This window comes from Antechinus flavipes, chromosome 3 (assembly GCF_016432865.1).
Source record: "Antechinus flavipes isolate AdamAnt ecotype Samford, QLD, Australia chromosome 3, AdamAnt_v2, whole genome shotgun sequence".
Classification (NCBI taxonomy): domain Eukaryota; kingdom Metazoa; phylum Chordata; class Mammalia; order Dasyuromorphia; family Dasyuridae; genus Antechinus; species Antechinus flavipes.
The window spans coordinates 89,253,899-89,270,065 of record NC_067400.1 but is presented as its reverse complement, the minus strand read 5'-3'; the positions used below and the strand labels follow the sequence as shown (position 1 = coordinate 89,270,065).

Below are 16,167 nucleotides of genomic sequence, written 5' to 3'. Positions count from 1 at the left end.
GCTGGAAAGCAGATAGCTTGTGAATAGATGACTGGGAAATGACAGATGATGACCATTCATCAAGTATCTTATTTGGATTTTTATTTCATCTTTCATTTCATGCTTGCCATTCAGTGCAATTTTTTTCCCTAACTAGTAGTTAGAACAACCTTTACCTTATCTCTCAAATTTTCCAAAAGTCAAAAGTCAAAGCAGTTATAAAGCAGACTAGAAGGTATAAGTATCATACTTCCACAAGTAGTTCTTTGTAATAAGAAAGAACTTAGCACATTGTAATTGTATAGAAAAAAAATGCAATGAAAATATTACCACAGTAATAACATCATTTAATGATGGAGAAATGTAATAAAAGTGATAGCTATTCCATGAATTTCACTGTAATGCTTCATAAAAAGATTATTAAGACAATCAGATTACCCAAATATGTGAAACTAGCAGTGCTTTGACCTTTATAACATTTAAAACCAATCTGTTATCTCTGCAAGAGCAGTCCAACATGGAGTAGTAGCCTGAAATAGCTGTCTTCCTTATTGCTCATTACCATGGTATTACATATAGGTTTCTTTACATTAAGATAGTTTTACGATGTATTTTTCTATCAATTGACTCTTGGCCTTTTAATAGGATTGTGTTTGTTGAAGTTGTTTCCCATTCACCATTTAAGATGGTGTTCTTTTCCTAAGAAATTAGCTTTAGAAGTTAATAACCTAGTTAAACAGATGGGAAGTTGTCATAAAATTCAGTTGTTTTGTGTGTGTGTGTGTGTGTGTGTGTGTGTGTGTGTGTGTGTAGAAATACTACAACTTCAATTCAATTTTGCAACATTTCTTCAGCACCTACTATTCAACATTGCATAACAAGTTCTGAATAGAAAAGACAGCTTTCTTAAAGACTGCATTAATATATATTCATTTATGTTAACAAGTAGGTTGTAGTAAGTAACAATGGCAGATAATGGTTACAGAGAGAAAAGAGACTAAGGAAAGTTTCTTTTTTTTAAAGTATGATTTGAGAGGATATTTAAATGTGTGATAAAGTCTCAAAATTGAGATGGGTATCAAACATAATATGAATCATATATCTTGGCTTTTATGGCTAGAATTTTTCTGTTAACTTCTCATATGTGGTCAAGCAGAGAATAAAATAAATTGCAATAATGCTCTTGCTTTCTGGACAAGTATTCTTCAGTCGAATGACCTCAAAATTTGAGCTCCTGTAGAGAGGCAGGGAAGGAAACTAGAACTCTCTGAGTTGGAGAAAAGGGAAAAGAGAGAAAAGTTTTAGTGTCTTAGGAGAAAATGGACAATGCATTCAGCTAACTATCTGTGAAGTATGGGATAATTTGCTTAGGAACAAAGACACCTCAGCCTCTAGAGAATGAGATTCAAAGAATTTTTCTTTGAAAGTCTGTGGTCATGATTATAGTGAGTGATTAAATGGTAAGAAGTATGAAGAAAAATTATTGATATTGATAATGGTAATAAACACTGGAAAATTAACAAGGTGAGAAAAGCAAAACTCATTTGGTTTAGTTAGTAAAGGTAATGCTTATTACATTTATATTAACTTTCTTTAACTTTTACTTGATTACCTTCTAACACAATAATAATTATATGTCATATATGAATTGCATTAATATTACTGGTTTGTTTGGTGAACTATTGTCTACATATATTCATTCTCATAGTTTGTTGCAAATATAGCCTGGATCATCTGCTCATGCTATAGTTGTTTTGTTATTCAGTTTATCAATGCAAATCCCAATCTATCTATTCCTCTCATCCTGTGTGAGCTTTGTCCAAGCATTCCCTTGTATGATTGGCATAAGATCTAGCCGGTAGTTAGGTACTGATGAATTTTATTCACATGAATACAGCACTCAGCCTACTTCTTTATTCTTACTGTCTACTTGTAACTTGAAAAAAATCTAGAAGCAACATTGTTTTTTACCTTATGGAATTTATTGAAACTTAGAACTCATTTTGCTGATATGTAGACATGAAAGAAAGGCTTTTGACCAACGTGTTATGCATTTCAAGAGGCATGTTTACTGAATATAAATGATTTATCACATCCAAGAATCCTTGAAGCTTTTTCTCAGTGCCAGACTGGGGCAGCATAAACCACAAAACCCTAGCTCAGCTTCAGCTTTCTTTCCTCAAAGAAGATATACCTTAGCAAATCTGTAACAATTTTACAAATTGCTTCAAGAGAAAAATTTGCAACAGAGCCTATTATTAAAAGCCAAAATTTATTGTTCTATTATATGAGGTAAGGAATACTTTTTGTATAAAAGCTTATTTATCCTTAATTGCTTATTAGTTCTTACTAACAATTAGAACTTGTCAAAAATGAAAAGGGATGCTTTTAAAGCCAATGGGCTTAGTATAGTGCCCAAAACAGAGAAAGCACTTCTTAAGTTCCTTGACTAGATTTGATTTGACTTCACTTGATTTGGGAAGCAGTTAATTTTCTATCTCTATAATCATAAAGTGATAGGTCACTTAGATTACTTTTTTTGGGGACAGGATGATGGGATACAGCAGAAGAGCATCATGCTTCATGGAGGGAATCATGATAAGATATTATCTGAGGTATCTTTCAATTCTGAGATGTCAGCCATCATTAACATTTCTTCCACGGGACCAGACTTGCAACTTGCTTCTTGGCCATCATCTCTAAAGCATTCTTCCTCCACTCCATCCATGATCCCTACCCCCTCTTCAGTGGGACTTTGACCCTTAATTTGCAACTACTTTGAACTCTGATAGGAATAAGATTCATCTTATTTTGCATGGAACTGGGCCTCCATCTCACTTCCTGGCAACCAGCTCCCACCCATTCCACTTCCACGCCACATTTATACCCCTCAATGCTGTTTTAAACTTCTCTAGGATAGAGATTGTTTTGCTTTTTTTGTATTTATCTCCCCAGTGCTTAGCACAGTGTCCTATATGTAATAATTATTCCATAATTTACTCCATAAAAGCTCTGTGGCTGTCTCTGTCTGAACCTATTAAATCTACTTTCATTGTTACTCTGGAATTTTTCTCCACTTACTGTGTTTATATATAAATTGTCTCCCTAAGTACATTATGAGCTACCTGAGGACAGGCAGTTGGGTATTAGTTCAACTCTTATGAAACCTTATATTACCTCCTCTCTGAACTATTACAATATTCTATTTATTATTGTCTTCCCAGCCCCAAATCCTTCTCTCCAATATCCTTTGTAGTTTTCTCAAAATTTCCTAGAGCATTAGCTTGAACATGCTACTGCTCTACTAAAAAAAGTCCATTTTTTCCTTTTCTCATTTCCCTACAATCTCTTCTGTTTGGTGGAGATTTCCAATCTTCATACTTTGATCTCAGCCATCCTTTTTGAATTTTCTTCACATTTTTCCTTCTTTATGCCTTTTCTGGCCCACCAAAGTGATCTCCCTGCTGTTTCTTACACACATTTCATCTACTATATTCCTGCCTTTCCCTCTGTTTGCTCTATATGGAAGACACTTTATTATGGTAAATTCAGAACTAATACCTAGATAATTGCTGTAACTGCAAGAGAATCCTGGTATACTTAATTTGACTAAAAAACCAAATAAGGATTTAAACATCAACATTCTGTAACTTTTCTGATGGTAATTAGTTTTGTTCACCATAAATCTGATTATATAGTCATTAGGAATTAGAATCTAAATAAGATAAAGAAATGAAATTTTCCTTTCCTCAAATCAATCTAAGAAATTTGTTTTGTGGGTTTCATATAATGCTGAGAAGTAGTAGTTATTAGCTTTTTAATCCAATAAAAGCAATTTTGAGCAGAGTTATCTTTTTCTTTTAGTTACATATGAGAGATCTATCCCATAAAAGTCATCCTTACATTTCCTTATTGTCTTGAATAGTAATTCACATTTTTAAGAACAAGCTAGAAAAAAACCTTGCTAGTTAAGTAGGTATGAATTGAAAAATTTAGGGGCTTCAGTGGATTGCAAGCTCAGGATGGATCAGCAGTGTGGTATAGATTTCAAAAAGCTAATATGCTCTTAGATTTCATTTGTAGCAAATAATGTATAAGAATATGTACTATATTCTGCACTAGTCTAATTGCATCTGGGAAATTTTGTTTTAGCCTAGGTGTCCCAGCCAACAGACAGTTCAATTCAGCACTTTTAAGTATTTAGTGTTTGTAAGGGGATTGGGACAAAAAGAAAAAAAATGAAACATTTTCTGCTGTTTTAACAGCTTACATTCTGTTGTACAATACAGTATATGTGTGCATTAAATACAAGTTACATACAAAGTTAAAGTGAGTTCTGTAGGAACAGTGCACTAACAACTGGGTGGACAGAGAACAGGACAGGACATATTTTAATTGGTACCTAGACTGTTCTTTAAGGAAGTAAGTGATTCTAAGAGTTCATTCCAAATGTGAAGTGCTGTCCCTTTTTTTAAGTGAACATTTTGGGTGCTAAACAGAGATCAAAAATAACATTTGTAATAAAATCAGTTTGTGAAGAACCATAATCTCTAAAATAAAATGTTGGGGCACACAGATTATTTCTCACATATGACAATTTCCCAATTCTATGTCTTTTTATTAGCTGTCTCTTGTATCTGAAATATTGTTTCATTATCTGTTTCCTTGATTCTTTGGATTTCTTTAAGATGGATAAAATTACACTTCAAGAAGCCTCTAGAAGTCTCTGAACTCTGATCACCAACGCTAAATGCTTTCCATTTATATGATATATTAGTCTTCATGTGCAATTTTATTCTGTATTGTATTTTGCATTAGAATATAATCTCCTTAAGGACAGGAATTGTGCTCTGAGAGGAATTGTGGCTGGCTGTATATTATTTTCTATTGTAATTTTTTGTTTAAGTGCCATTTTCCTATTAGACTATATGATCCAAAGGGGAAGAGACTATGTCTTGTCTAAAATTTCTTTCCCTCTCAGCACCTTGGATAGCTCTGCCAAATTTGAATCTTAGAGAATGTGCTTGAATCAGATTGAATCATGAAATTTTTGGACATTGCTTCAATTAGAATTTTATAATTTAACTTTTGGTGATTAAAGAATAATCTTGCCAGTCTGTCAAACTGACTTTCTCGTTCTTTTAGCAATTGTAATCTTAATAGTGAAAAGAGTTTTGCTCAGTGGAACTTTGTTATTTGAACTGCCAAATGTTTACTAAGGTTTATTTGATCTGCTGTTAATAAATATATGGTCCAGAAAGTTCTAGTGCTTTTAGGTAAATTTGAAACAAACCTCCTAAAATAGTAATACTTTCCCTTTTGTTATTATACTATTCTTTTTTCATAATAATCAAACTTGAGAGGCAATGTAGCACAATGGGTAGACAGTTGACTTTTAGGTCTGGAAGATCTAGATATGAATCTCTGCTCATGCTACATGTGGAGTATATGTAACTAATTTCTCAATGCCACTCTGAACCATAGTAGTTAAAAAAAAAACTAGACATGCCTGATGAAGCAAATCAAACTTTAGGAACCAAAATGAATATTTACTTCAGAATTCATTGGTATATTTCATCACTAATTAATCATTAATTTTGCCACTGAATTGTTAATATTCCAAATTTTAGAAAGCTGGAGTTTCAGGTTTACTGTTCTTTTCTTTCTTTTTTATTTTGGTGACATAAAAACTGAGGGTTTTATTAAATTCACCATTTTCTTATACAGTGAAGACTTGTCCTTCACATATAGCATAGGGTATCTTTGTGTAACTAAAGAGGAAGAACAGACATCTCTAGTCTTTTTTTCAGCTCACATTTTTCCAAGAAAGACTTTTATTCCTGATAGAAGGGGAAGTAAGAAATTAGGGCCACAAGCTTAGCCCCTCTGCTCTCCTTAGAGAGAAGAGACAGTGATATAAAATTATATCTATCAGCTCTCTTAAATAGTTTAGGGGATATGGTTTTCAGGTCGAAGCTGATTTCTAATCACTGTTTCATTAATTGGGGAACACAGAACCTCAAACTTTATAGCTGAAGTTTAATTCTCTTCCCACCAAATACATATTCCACAATGTACATACATAGAGAGTATCAAAGAAATCCATTTATAAAAATCAGTAGTCAAATTATACATAGGATGAGATATATCAGATGGTGGTCATTGTTTGTTGTCTTTCATTCTCAAAGAGGACAAAGATGACATTATTATTTTAGTGTCAAGTTATAGTGGGTTATTTTGTAGCTGATCAGACCAATGCAAGCTCAGAATGTTCAGCCACAAGTCAGATAATATGGAGTGAAAGAGCCTTGCCATTGCTGGATAACTCAATCTAACCAAGAGACAAGAGTTTTAGATTTCACCCAAGGGGAAATTCCCCAAAGTTCCTCATGTGGAAAGGTTGGAAATGGGGTATGATGGAGGTTGCCAGCACCTATTTTCTCAGTCTTTTTATTCAGCAACCTGAAGCAGAATTGGCATCTTCCTTCTCAAAGATGGAAACCAGAAGAGCCAGAAGTGATTTCAGAACTCAAAGAGACTTGCAGGAAGTTCAAAGAGTTGAAGAGACTAGTAGAAATGAAAGTTTCCTATTCTGCTGCTTTTAATAACTTTTTCTGGCCCTTAGTGTAGGCACAAGACATCGATTTTCACCAATAAATTGATTTCACTAATATGTATCTTATAATAATCAAAATAGATATGCTTTAGTTTGTAATATCTTTAGACTATGTACATGCACCATGCTATGTCCTTTCTACCACACTCTAGATAGTACTCATTTTCAATTCTTCAGACACTATAGTATTCCCTACCTCATCATAATAAACTAATTGAAAAATAATGATATTAGGTGACTTTGAGTTGTTATTGAGGTTATCTCCAGTAAGATATAAAACAGAGAGATGCTTGGTGAAAATGTTTGCCACTATTCAAGAGAAGCTGTAGTAAACAGTTCCAGTTAAACAAGAGTCTCTCAAGATGATGAGGTCCTTCAGATGCTCCTCTTTGTCAATAGTTTTATGCTGATTATATCAAATCTGAGAACATTGTAAAACCTCCTGAATAAACCTCAATAACCACTCAAAATCATTTCACAGATGAGGAAATTGAAGCCTAGAAAAGTTAAATTACTTGTCCAATATCTCCTTGTTCTGTTTCTGTCTCTGTTTCTTCTGTTCCTCCTCTTCTTTCTGTCTTTGTCTTTGTCTTTCTCTTTGCCCCTCTTTCCCTCTCTCTCTTGTTTAAAAATACAGTTTTCAGCATGGCAAAACAAAATCCAAGTGGCTAAAGAGAACTAAATGGTTTTTGCTTTCTCCCAGAGATATTAAAAGTGCATTAAGTTAAGGCAATTAACTTTTAAGTTAATCATAAGATGTCCATTTCTGATCCTGAATCAGCTTATATTTTCATGTTTTAGACTATTTAGAATACTTTTATAGAATTGCACATGAATAGAAGAAAATGTTCTTTAGAATTTCAAGATCTTAAATTTTTAAAAATTAAAAGCCCCTTCTCTTTATTAAATTTGTAATAATACTAGATTCAGAATGTTAAGGGCATAAGTTATGCAAATACATAACTGAGAGGTATTTGGACCTGTTTTTTAGTAACCCAGAAGAGAGCATGGCTTGGGAGATTCCTGAGTATAGGAACTTTGGCCCCAGGATTGTTTTCTTATGTTTAAAAGTTTTCACATGTAAACTGACACCAATTTATAGAAAGCAAAATCAGGCAATTTGGATCACAATATAGATATTATTCTGCTATGGCAAATTTAAGATGAGTAGATATTTTCCCACATCCCTCTCTTTCTGTCGTATAAGTTCTTCACTCTAACCCTTACATTAAAATCCATATGGTAAGAATCAAATTGTTACCTTTATGGTCACTACTCTTCTATGCGTGTGGCCCAAGATAATAATAGCATTTTTAGTCACTACTGTATATGGTTGATTTATTATCGCTTATGCTTATATACCATGATAGTTTCTTTAGGCTATCAAGTCCTTTCTACTACATCCACACCATAATTCCCTTTCTCTGGAATTTTACATTTGAGTTTTTAAGTTAACTGTAGAGTTTTATATTCATCTGTTTCCCATTTCATCTTATTAATTTTGACTCACTTTCTATTCTGTTGATGTCTTTTTGAATCCTGGTTCAACATGCTTCCTTTGCCTCCCAATTTTACATCATCTTTAAATTGGAGCAACACACCCTCTCTGATGTTATCCACATTATTGTCATAAAATGTTAACCACAAATTGACTGAGACAACATAATGTAGTATGGTCAGAGGACCTGGATTTACATTCTAATTGCTGTGAGGGATAATATCTTTTCTAGCTCTAATTCTATTTTGTATAATTCATTAATTCATCAATATTTTTGGATAGGATCATGAATTTAACTAATTGTATGTTCATTTAGATTTGGCATAAGTAAGACTCCTGTATTTGAAAGTAAGTTCTGTTTCTTTATAATTAAGTGACTTAAGACTATCAGTCAATCAGTCAACAAATCAGCCAATCAACATGAATTTGTTAAGAGTTTATTTTGTACCAGATAGGAGTCAAAGATCCAAAGAAAAATAAAACTAAAACACAACCTGCCCTAAAGAGTTTACACTTAATTAAGGAAGACAAAATATACATACATACATACACACACACACACGCACACGCACACACGTATGTGTGTGTGTCTACTCTAAAATAATTATGACTAGTAGAATGAAGCACTAAAATGTTCTCATTTTATATGATATATATGAATCCTTTGAGACAGAATGATAATGTTTAATGGGATAAAAGTGCTCATTTGGTAATATTTATTATTTTAATTTTATTATTTTGCTTATCTCCCTAGACCAGTATTAAGGAAGGATTACTACTGAAGCAGACCAGCTCCTTTCAAAGGTGGAAAAAACGCTATTTCAAACTTCGAGGTCGAACACTCTACTATGCGAAGGACTCAAAGGTAAGGAGTTATGAAGCTAATGGCAAATCCCTATAAAGCAAATTGTTGTTGTTTGTGAAAGTAAGTTCAATCAGTTAGTATTATTTCTCCCCAATGCTGCTCCATCCAAGGTGGATGGGAATGAAGTTAGTAATTAAAGTACAAAAATAATCTTGCAAAAAGGTCGATTTTTGCCAAACAGGTAGTCCCACAAACATGTACCTTAAAGAAAATTTTATAATAACTATTCAGTGTGATACTATTTTATTATATAGATTAAATTAGAGCTTAATTTTATTTCTGTATAAAACAAAGATTACTTTCTAAGAAAATAAACTTGAAGTTTTATCTTTGTTCTAATTCTTTTCTTCTTTTCTTAATTCTTTAAATCTTATGATCCACAAATAGATATAGAATGATGATGGGGAAGTCAAACTTTTACTTAAATTGAATTAAAACTTTTCATTAAAAAGAATTTCACTGAATGAAGTTAGATTTAATCCTCTGCCAGTGGTCAAATAGGCATATAAAACTGGTACCACTTATTAGTATGCAGTGTGAAAAACTTCTTGCTTGTAGCAGTTAATAATTAGTATGGTTATTCATGCTGTTGATACAATTGTTGGTAATGCTGTTCAAAACCAGAAGGAAAAATATTTAGAATTTTAGTTTATTCACCAATAAAACATAAATAGCCCATTAATAAAACATTTTGTTTGGGACAATGCTTAAGAAACCACATACTTAAATATTTTGATTGATCTGTGATTTCAGCAATATGGATAATTCTACAAATGAAGCAGATTACAATCAAGCCACACAGTACAACTCTCATCCATAGTTTCCTGTAAATTCTTGAGTTCCTTAGGGTTCTGTAATCTTTCCCTACATCTCTTGACAATTGATGGCTAATAATTGAGAATGAGGGTTGTCAGTGACTTCTTGCTATATGGTTGCCATATCTATAATTAAGTACAAACACATACTATATATACATATATATCCATCCATCCATATATATGCTTGACTTTTGCATAATTTCATATTCTAATATGTTGCAGTGATGCATCTTTTTTTTCCTCTTTGTGTGATCTTGGACTTGAATTTTCCAGAGTATAATAGGCTATGGAAATGTTACCCCAAAAAAATTGATGTTAAAAAAAGTATAATTTGCTTCAGAGAGTCATTGCTTAGAGTCATTAAAACCTATGCACATTTTCACAAGGGCAATCTGATTTGTTCTACTTCTGCTCAATAATGGGCCCAGGCTTCTTCTCTTTTCACAAATATATATATATATATATTTTTTTTTTTTTCACAAGTCCAAGATGGCATTTGTATGGGATATCTATCATATATTGCATATCAAAATGTGAACAGTAAGTAGATCCTCCTCATCTACTTTCTTGAATTCTTATGGATGTCATTCAGGAAGCTCTGTGAGCTGAATACAAAAAGCACAATATCTTCTACAAAAAGGAAAATCTGGAACACTTTCATAATCTAGAGAGAATCCTCCTTCCATGTGCCATATAAATTCTGTGACACAGTAGTAAGTAACTTTGGCAAACATATGTGTGTGTTTATGTCATCTATTTCTCTCTCTATTTCTATACATGTATTTATATGTTTCTCTCCCTTCTCCTCTCTCTCTCTCTCTCTTTCCCTCTCTCTCTCTCTCTCTCAATAGTCAATTGCATTACTCCAAAAATTTATCCTGTTTTTTGAACATCATTTTGGAAAGTGCCTGTTTCCCTTCTCATATCTTTGTCAATGATGTCCTTGATATGTGTGTAGATCATTCTCATAAAGATTTTGTAAAGGCAAAAAAGTAAACATATGAATTGATTTTTTTCAGGAATTTTTTTCAGTCTTTTTCAGTAATAATAACATTTAGGATTCCCCCAAAGCTGTACTATCATCCCTTTTCCAGATATCTTCAGAATCTATTCCTCATTGTCCTTAAAATTCCAAGCGTGGACTTTCTCTGTATGCATGCGATCTATCATAGTTGTTCTTGTCATTTCTTTTGTGTTGTTTTCATTTCCTCATATGGTATATTAGGAACTTTGACATAAAAGTCCAAAGTCTTGTGACTTTTTTTTTCATTGAGGGAAAAATTTTTTTTTAGATATATCTTTTTACTGGGCTTAGTGTTAGGCAGACCTAATTTTCAGTCCCATCCATACATTTTTGGGCTCTATTTCCTTGGAGAAATAATTTAAATACTAAGAGCCTTAGATCATTTTGCAAAACTCTAAGATATGAAAGGGTTATGATTTTTGTTGTAGAAAGGAGTGCTTTTTTGACAAAATCAGAGGTAGCTGACATAGAGGAATCTTGACAGATACGTAACCTTTCATGGTCCTTCTTGATTCATCTTTATTTTTTCTTTAATAGTATTTTATTCCAGGTAAAAGTAAAGACAATTTTCAGCATTCATTTTTATAAGATTTTAAATTCCACACTTTTTCCCTTCCTTACTTCCTTACCTCTCCCTTAAGATGGCAAGCAAGTTGATATGGGTTATATATGTACAATCATGTAAAACACATTTCCACTTTAATCATGTTGTGAAAGAAATTGTTTCACTTTTAAATAACTTCAGGATGATGTGGCTTGGTTGGGTGTCTTGCCAAGCTTTCATTCAACTTGTTTTTCCCTCTACTGTAACTAATTGTTTTATGAGGCGATGTTACTCATAATCTTCCATAATCCTTTCTCCTGTAATGTCTTATTAACGGGATTTTTATTTTAAAGTAGTGCAGTTCTTGATGCCATCCATCTGCTCACCAAGAACATTAAGTGTTTTTTGCCTAAGGCAGCATGTAGGTCTCTTTTGTAACAATTGCTTTACATCATTTAAACTTCCTTAGAAAATTGTTACTGTATGTCAATAATCAGTCTTCTATTTCTTAGTAATTTTATTTAATGTCAGGTTGAAGGTGTCTCAAGTGTACACCATACCTTTTAAAAAGTTATCTTCCAATTTTGTATTGAATTCAATTTTTCTCTCTCTCAAGTTGGCAGTCTGACTCTCCATTAACTGTTGATTCTGAAATGACTAGTCCCTTAGTAACCAGCCATTTCCTATCTATAAGAACATAATTAGTTTAATTTGTTGATATTTTTGATGTTTATCTTACCCCTTGCTTCCCAATTCTCTTCTCAAAGAAAATAATCATGTTATATGGACATGAAACTTATATGTAGTCCACATCCCCTAATCATACTCATTTATTACACCTGAACCATATTTTCTAATAACAATCCTCTGTCCCTGTCTTTCCATTGAAGTAACTAAGCATTGAAATATATTTTGATTTAATTTGGAGGGTTGAATCCTCCATAGAATTTATTTACTTCTTTACCACTTCATTCTCTGCAATAGGTGAGAGCAAATAAGCTCCAATTATTTTCAGGGAATTGTTTTTACTCTTGCCTTTTTTGGTAAATACTTATTTTCAATACTGTAATACAAAGTGGCCAAAATGCTTAAAATATGATAAATAAAATAAATATAAAATGCTTCTTTTGTTTTTGAATTTAGGATAAAACCAAATCTTCTAACTTCTTTATTTGCCCTTCTAAGAAAAACAAATGAATCATTATTCCATTTAATTGCAACTTCTCTTTGTCTTCTGGTTTCATTTTTAGTAAAAATGTCAATATATATATGACTCAGTTTTTCTTTTAACTTGTCACTTTATAGGGATCTCATTTAAGGATCCACTAGTTAATGTTTTTAGATTTGAAAATTATGTTATGTAATTCTTAACACTCTATATTATCATTTCTGTTACTCTGCCATTATCCTCACTGGAACAAAATTGGACTGTACAAAAATAAGGGCAGTTTTATATTTTTCTTTGTTTCATGGATTGCCATGGGTCAAGTAATTCATCAGTAAGAAATTTAAGAATTTTTCCATACATGATGAAGTAGATTATATGAAAACACATTTAGTTCCTTTCTGGGACCATGCTTAAAGCCTTTCCTTTTTGATAGAACTTATCTGGACTTACATTCCATTGGTCTAGTCTTTGAAAACAAAAGATTGTCTCCATATCCCAATAATTTTTTTGATTATGGTTTGGTAAAGGAAGGGATAACTTTTGAATTGCGTGGATGTGCATCAGTTGGGGAATGGCCGAATAATTTATGATGTATGAATGTGATGGAATATTATTATTCTATAGGAAAGGATGAGCAGGCTGATTTCAGAAAAGCCTGAAAATACTTATATGAACTGATGTTAAGTGAAATGAATAGAATCAAGAGAACATTGTACATTGCAACAAGATTATGTGATGATCAACTGTGATGGACTTGGCTATTTTCAACAATGAGGTGATTCAAAGCAATGTCAATAGACTTATGATGGGAGGAGCCATACATACAGAGAAAAAATTATGGAGACTTAATGTGAATCAAAGTATTTCACCTTTTTTTGGTTGTTTGCTTGTTTTTTTTCCTTTTTTGCATCTTTTCCCCTTCTTTTGGTCTGATTTTTTGGTGCAGTATGCTGAATATGGAATATGTTTAGAAAAATTGCACATGCGTAATCTAAAAAAGGATAACTTTCTATTAAATACCTTTAATTGATTTCCCAAAATCTGATAAGGATTAAAAATAACTTTTGCTTGGGAAAAAAGTGAGACTATCTCAGAGAACAAGAAATCAAATGAAAACTAGGTGACCATGTGTTTGTTGTTGAAAACCTTATTAAAATAAGTTAAATTTGTTTTCACTGAAACATTATCAGACCTCATCTTCCCCAGGAGGAAAGTTTTGTATTTTCCTATGGGAAGGAATTGTTGGAAAGAAAGTTTTCTTCTCTTTATGTGCCCAGCGAATGTAACATTTCATTTTTTAAAAAATGAGTCACAATTAGGAAAATTGTGAACAAAAAAGTAAACATGATATTTGTATGCATTACTAGAAGGATATGTATGTTATCAAATGAGGTAAAATTCTTACTGTACTTGAGACTGATTGTCTCTTACCTGGATTATTGTGTTTAGCTACAATATTTTAAGAGGAATGCTGGCTAATTTGCTGGAGGAGATCCAGGTAAAGTGATCTGAAATGATGACGGAACAACCAGGCCATAAAGAGACTTTCAACAGGTCTTAACCTATCTCAATTGAACTCAGTCTCAGGGTTGAGGGACTGTGTCCCAGATAAATAAAATTACATAGTTGTAGTCAGACCCTGGGTTTGGAATTAGCAGATGGGTTCAAATTCAGATTCTACCACTTACTACCTATATAATCTTAGACAAATTATCTTATCTCTCTTCATTACTGTTTCCTTATTTGCAAAATGAGGGGCTTGAATTAGGTAACCTCTAGAATTACTTTTAACGTTAAAATTATATCATAATAAGAGAAGACTAGGGAAGGCACATTTGTCTTCAAATATAAATCATATGATGGAAGGATAATAGTTATTTTTAGTAACAAATCCTTAGAGAAAAGAACTTATCCCATTAAGTGGGCATTATCAGGAAGAAGATTTCAATTAAAATAATAGTTTATAATTAGAATTAACCAAAAATAGATTGAAGTGGCTCATTAGGTAAATTTCTTGTACGTATAGATGTTGAATGATTACTTTTTAAGGATAGTATAGCTGGTGTTCATTTATTAGGTAAGTAGTTGGACTGGATGACCTTTAAATATCCCTTTTAACTCAAAAAATCCCTGATTGATTCAGAATGAATATAAATAGCAATTGTTTCTGTTGGGCCAGAAATCTTGAGGATCTTCCCTTCCTAGATTGATTTTTTCCCCTATGTTTTGACTAGATAAAAAAAGGCCATTCTCTGCCTCATTTCTTACCTAGTCTTAATTACTTATTGGACATTGACTCAGTCATTCTGAGACTTGTTAAAGACTTTAGCTTAAAAAGGCCAAGATTTTCCACTGCATCCAGGGCTATTTCCAGTTGTCCTATCTCTATCTCACTACTGGACTCAAATGGCACTGGAGAAGAAAGTGATACTGTACACAGCCCTCCTTCACTTAGTGTTACCTCCCTGATGTCATAGTCCTCTTTGAGAATACCTGTTTAAAATAGTTTCTGATCATTTTCTTTATTATGGCTCTGTTGTAAAGCTGTTAATTTTTATTTTTGCAATTTGATCTTTCTTTAAAACTTTTTAAAAAGAGGGTATGGATTTATACTGTTGGAAGGAACGTGTATATCAGTGAACTCTCTTAAAAATTTTTTAAAACATCCATATAACAAAAGTAATCTGCATTCCAAATTAAAGTATAGAGGCAAATATTTTTTAAAAAGGATAAATAGTTTGTGGATGGTGATTATATTTTGTTGGTTACTCATTTATGATTTTTTTCTTAGGAACTTAAAAAAAAATTAAAAAAAATCTCAAACAAATACAAAGTGAGAAAAGAAACAACAACAAAAACATTTCCATGCACACAACAGACCATAGGAGAGGAATCATTATAATATAATAAATTTTCATTTCAAAAAAACCTATATAATTGCAATATATTACACTCAAAGCTACCCAGCTTTTTTTCCTTCCTTGTTGGTTTTCTTTTGTTCTCTCTTGTGCACTTTTAACTTCATTTTTCTCCCTCTCTTTCTTCTCCCAAAGAAAGCTACAATCAAGTGTGAATATATATACACATATATATAAGTATTTATAGACATACACATATATACACACATGCACTCATATACATACATATATGTATGTACACGCACACACACATATATATATATATGACTGTACTATGTTTATTTCCTCCTGTCATCTGTTTCTCTGAAAGTGGATAGAGCTTCCTTCATAAGTCCATGTGTTTCTAAATCAACCAGGTCATCATTTCCTAAACCATAGCAATATTTCTACCTAGTCACATCTTATCTGAGACTATAAAAGTTTTCCCTTCACTTTTATTCATTCCTTTCTATTCTTGCCTATATAGGTTTTATTTATACAAGAAAATTTAAATTGGAAATAATTGAAATTATGCTTTTTACACTCTAATAATGCTCTTCCTTATAATTTAAAGTCTGATACTACTAAATCTACTTCCTTTGCATTTTTCCTGTTTTATTGAAGTTTTTGATTTTTTGTTCTTCCAAATAAACATTATTTTTTATAGCTCAGTAAAATATTTTTAGCAACTTAATTTAAATAAATATAAATATAAATAAAAAATTAGGTAAAATTGTCATTTAAAATTATATTGGCTT

The 16,167-nt window shown here is 32.1% G+C and overlaps 1 protein-coding gene across 1 annotated transcript in view; it reads left to right on the top strand.

Moving 5' to 3' along the window:
- The window catches only part of DGKH (diacylglycerol kinase eta), a 220,383-nt gene that overhangs the window by 79,074 nt on the left and 125,142 nt on the right, over positions 1-16,167 (top strand). The window contains exon 3 of the mRNA XM_051983870.1: positions 8,848-8,958. Coding sequence (XP_051839830.1) covers positions 8,848-8,958 — 111 coding nt within the window. The remainder of the gene's footprint in view (positions 1-8,847; positions 8,959-16,167) is intronic.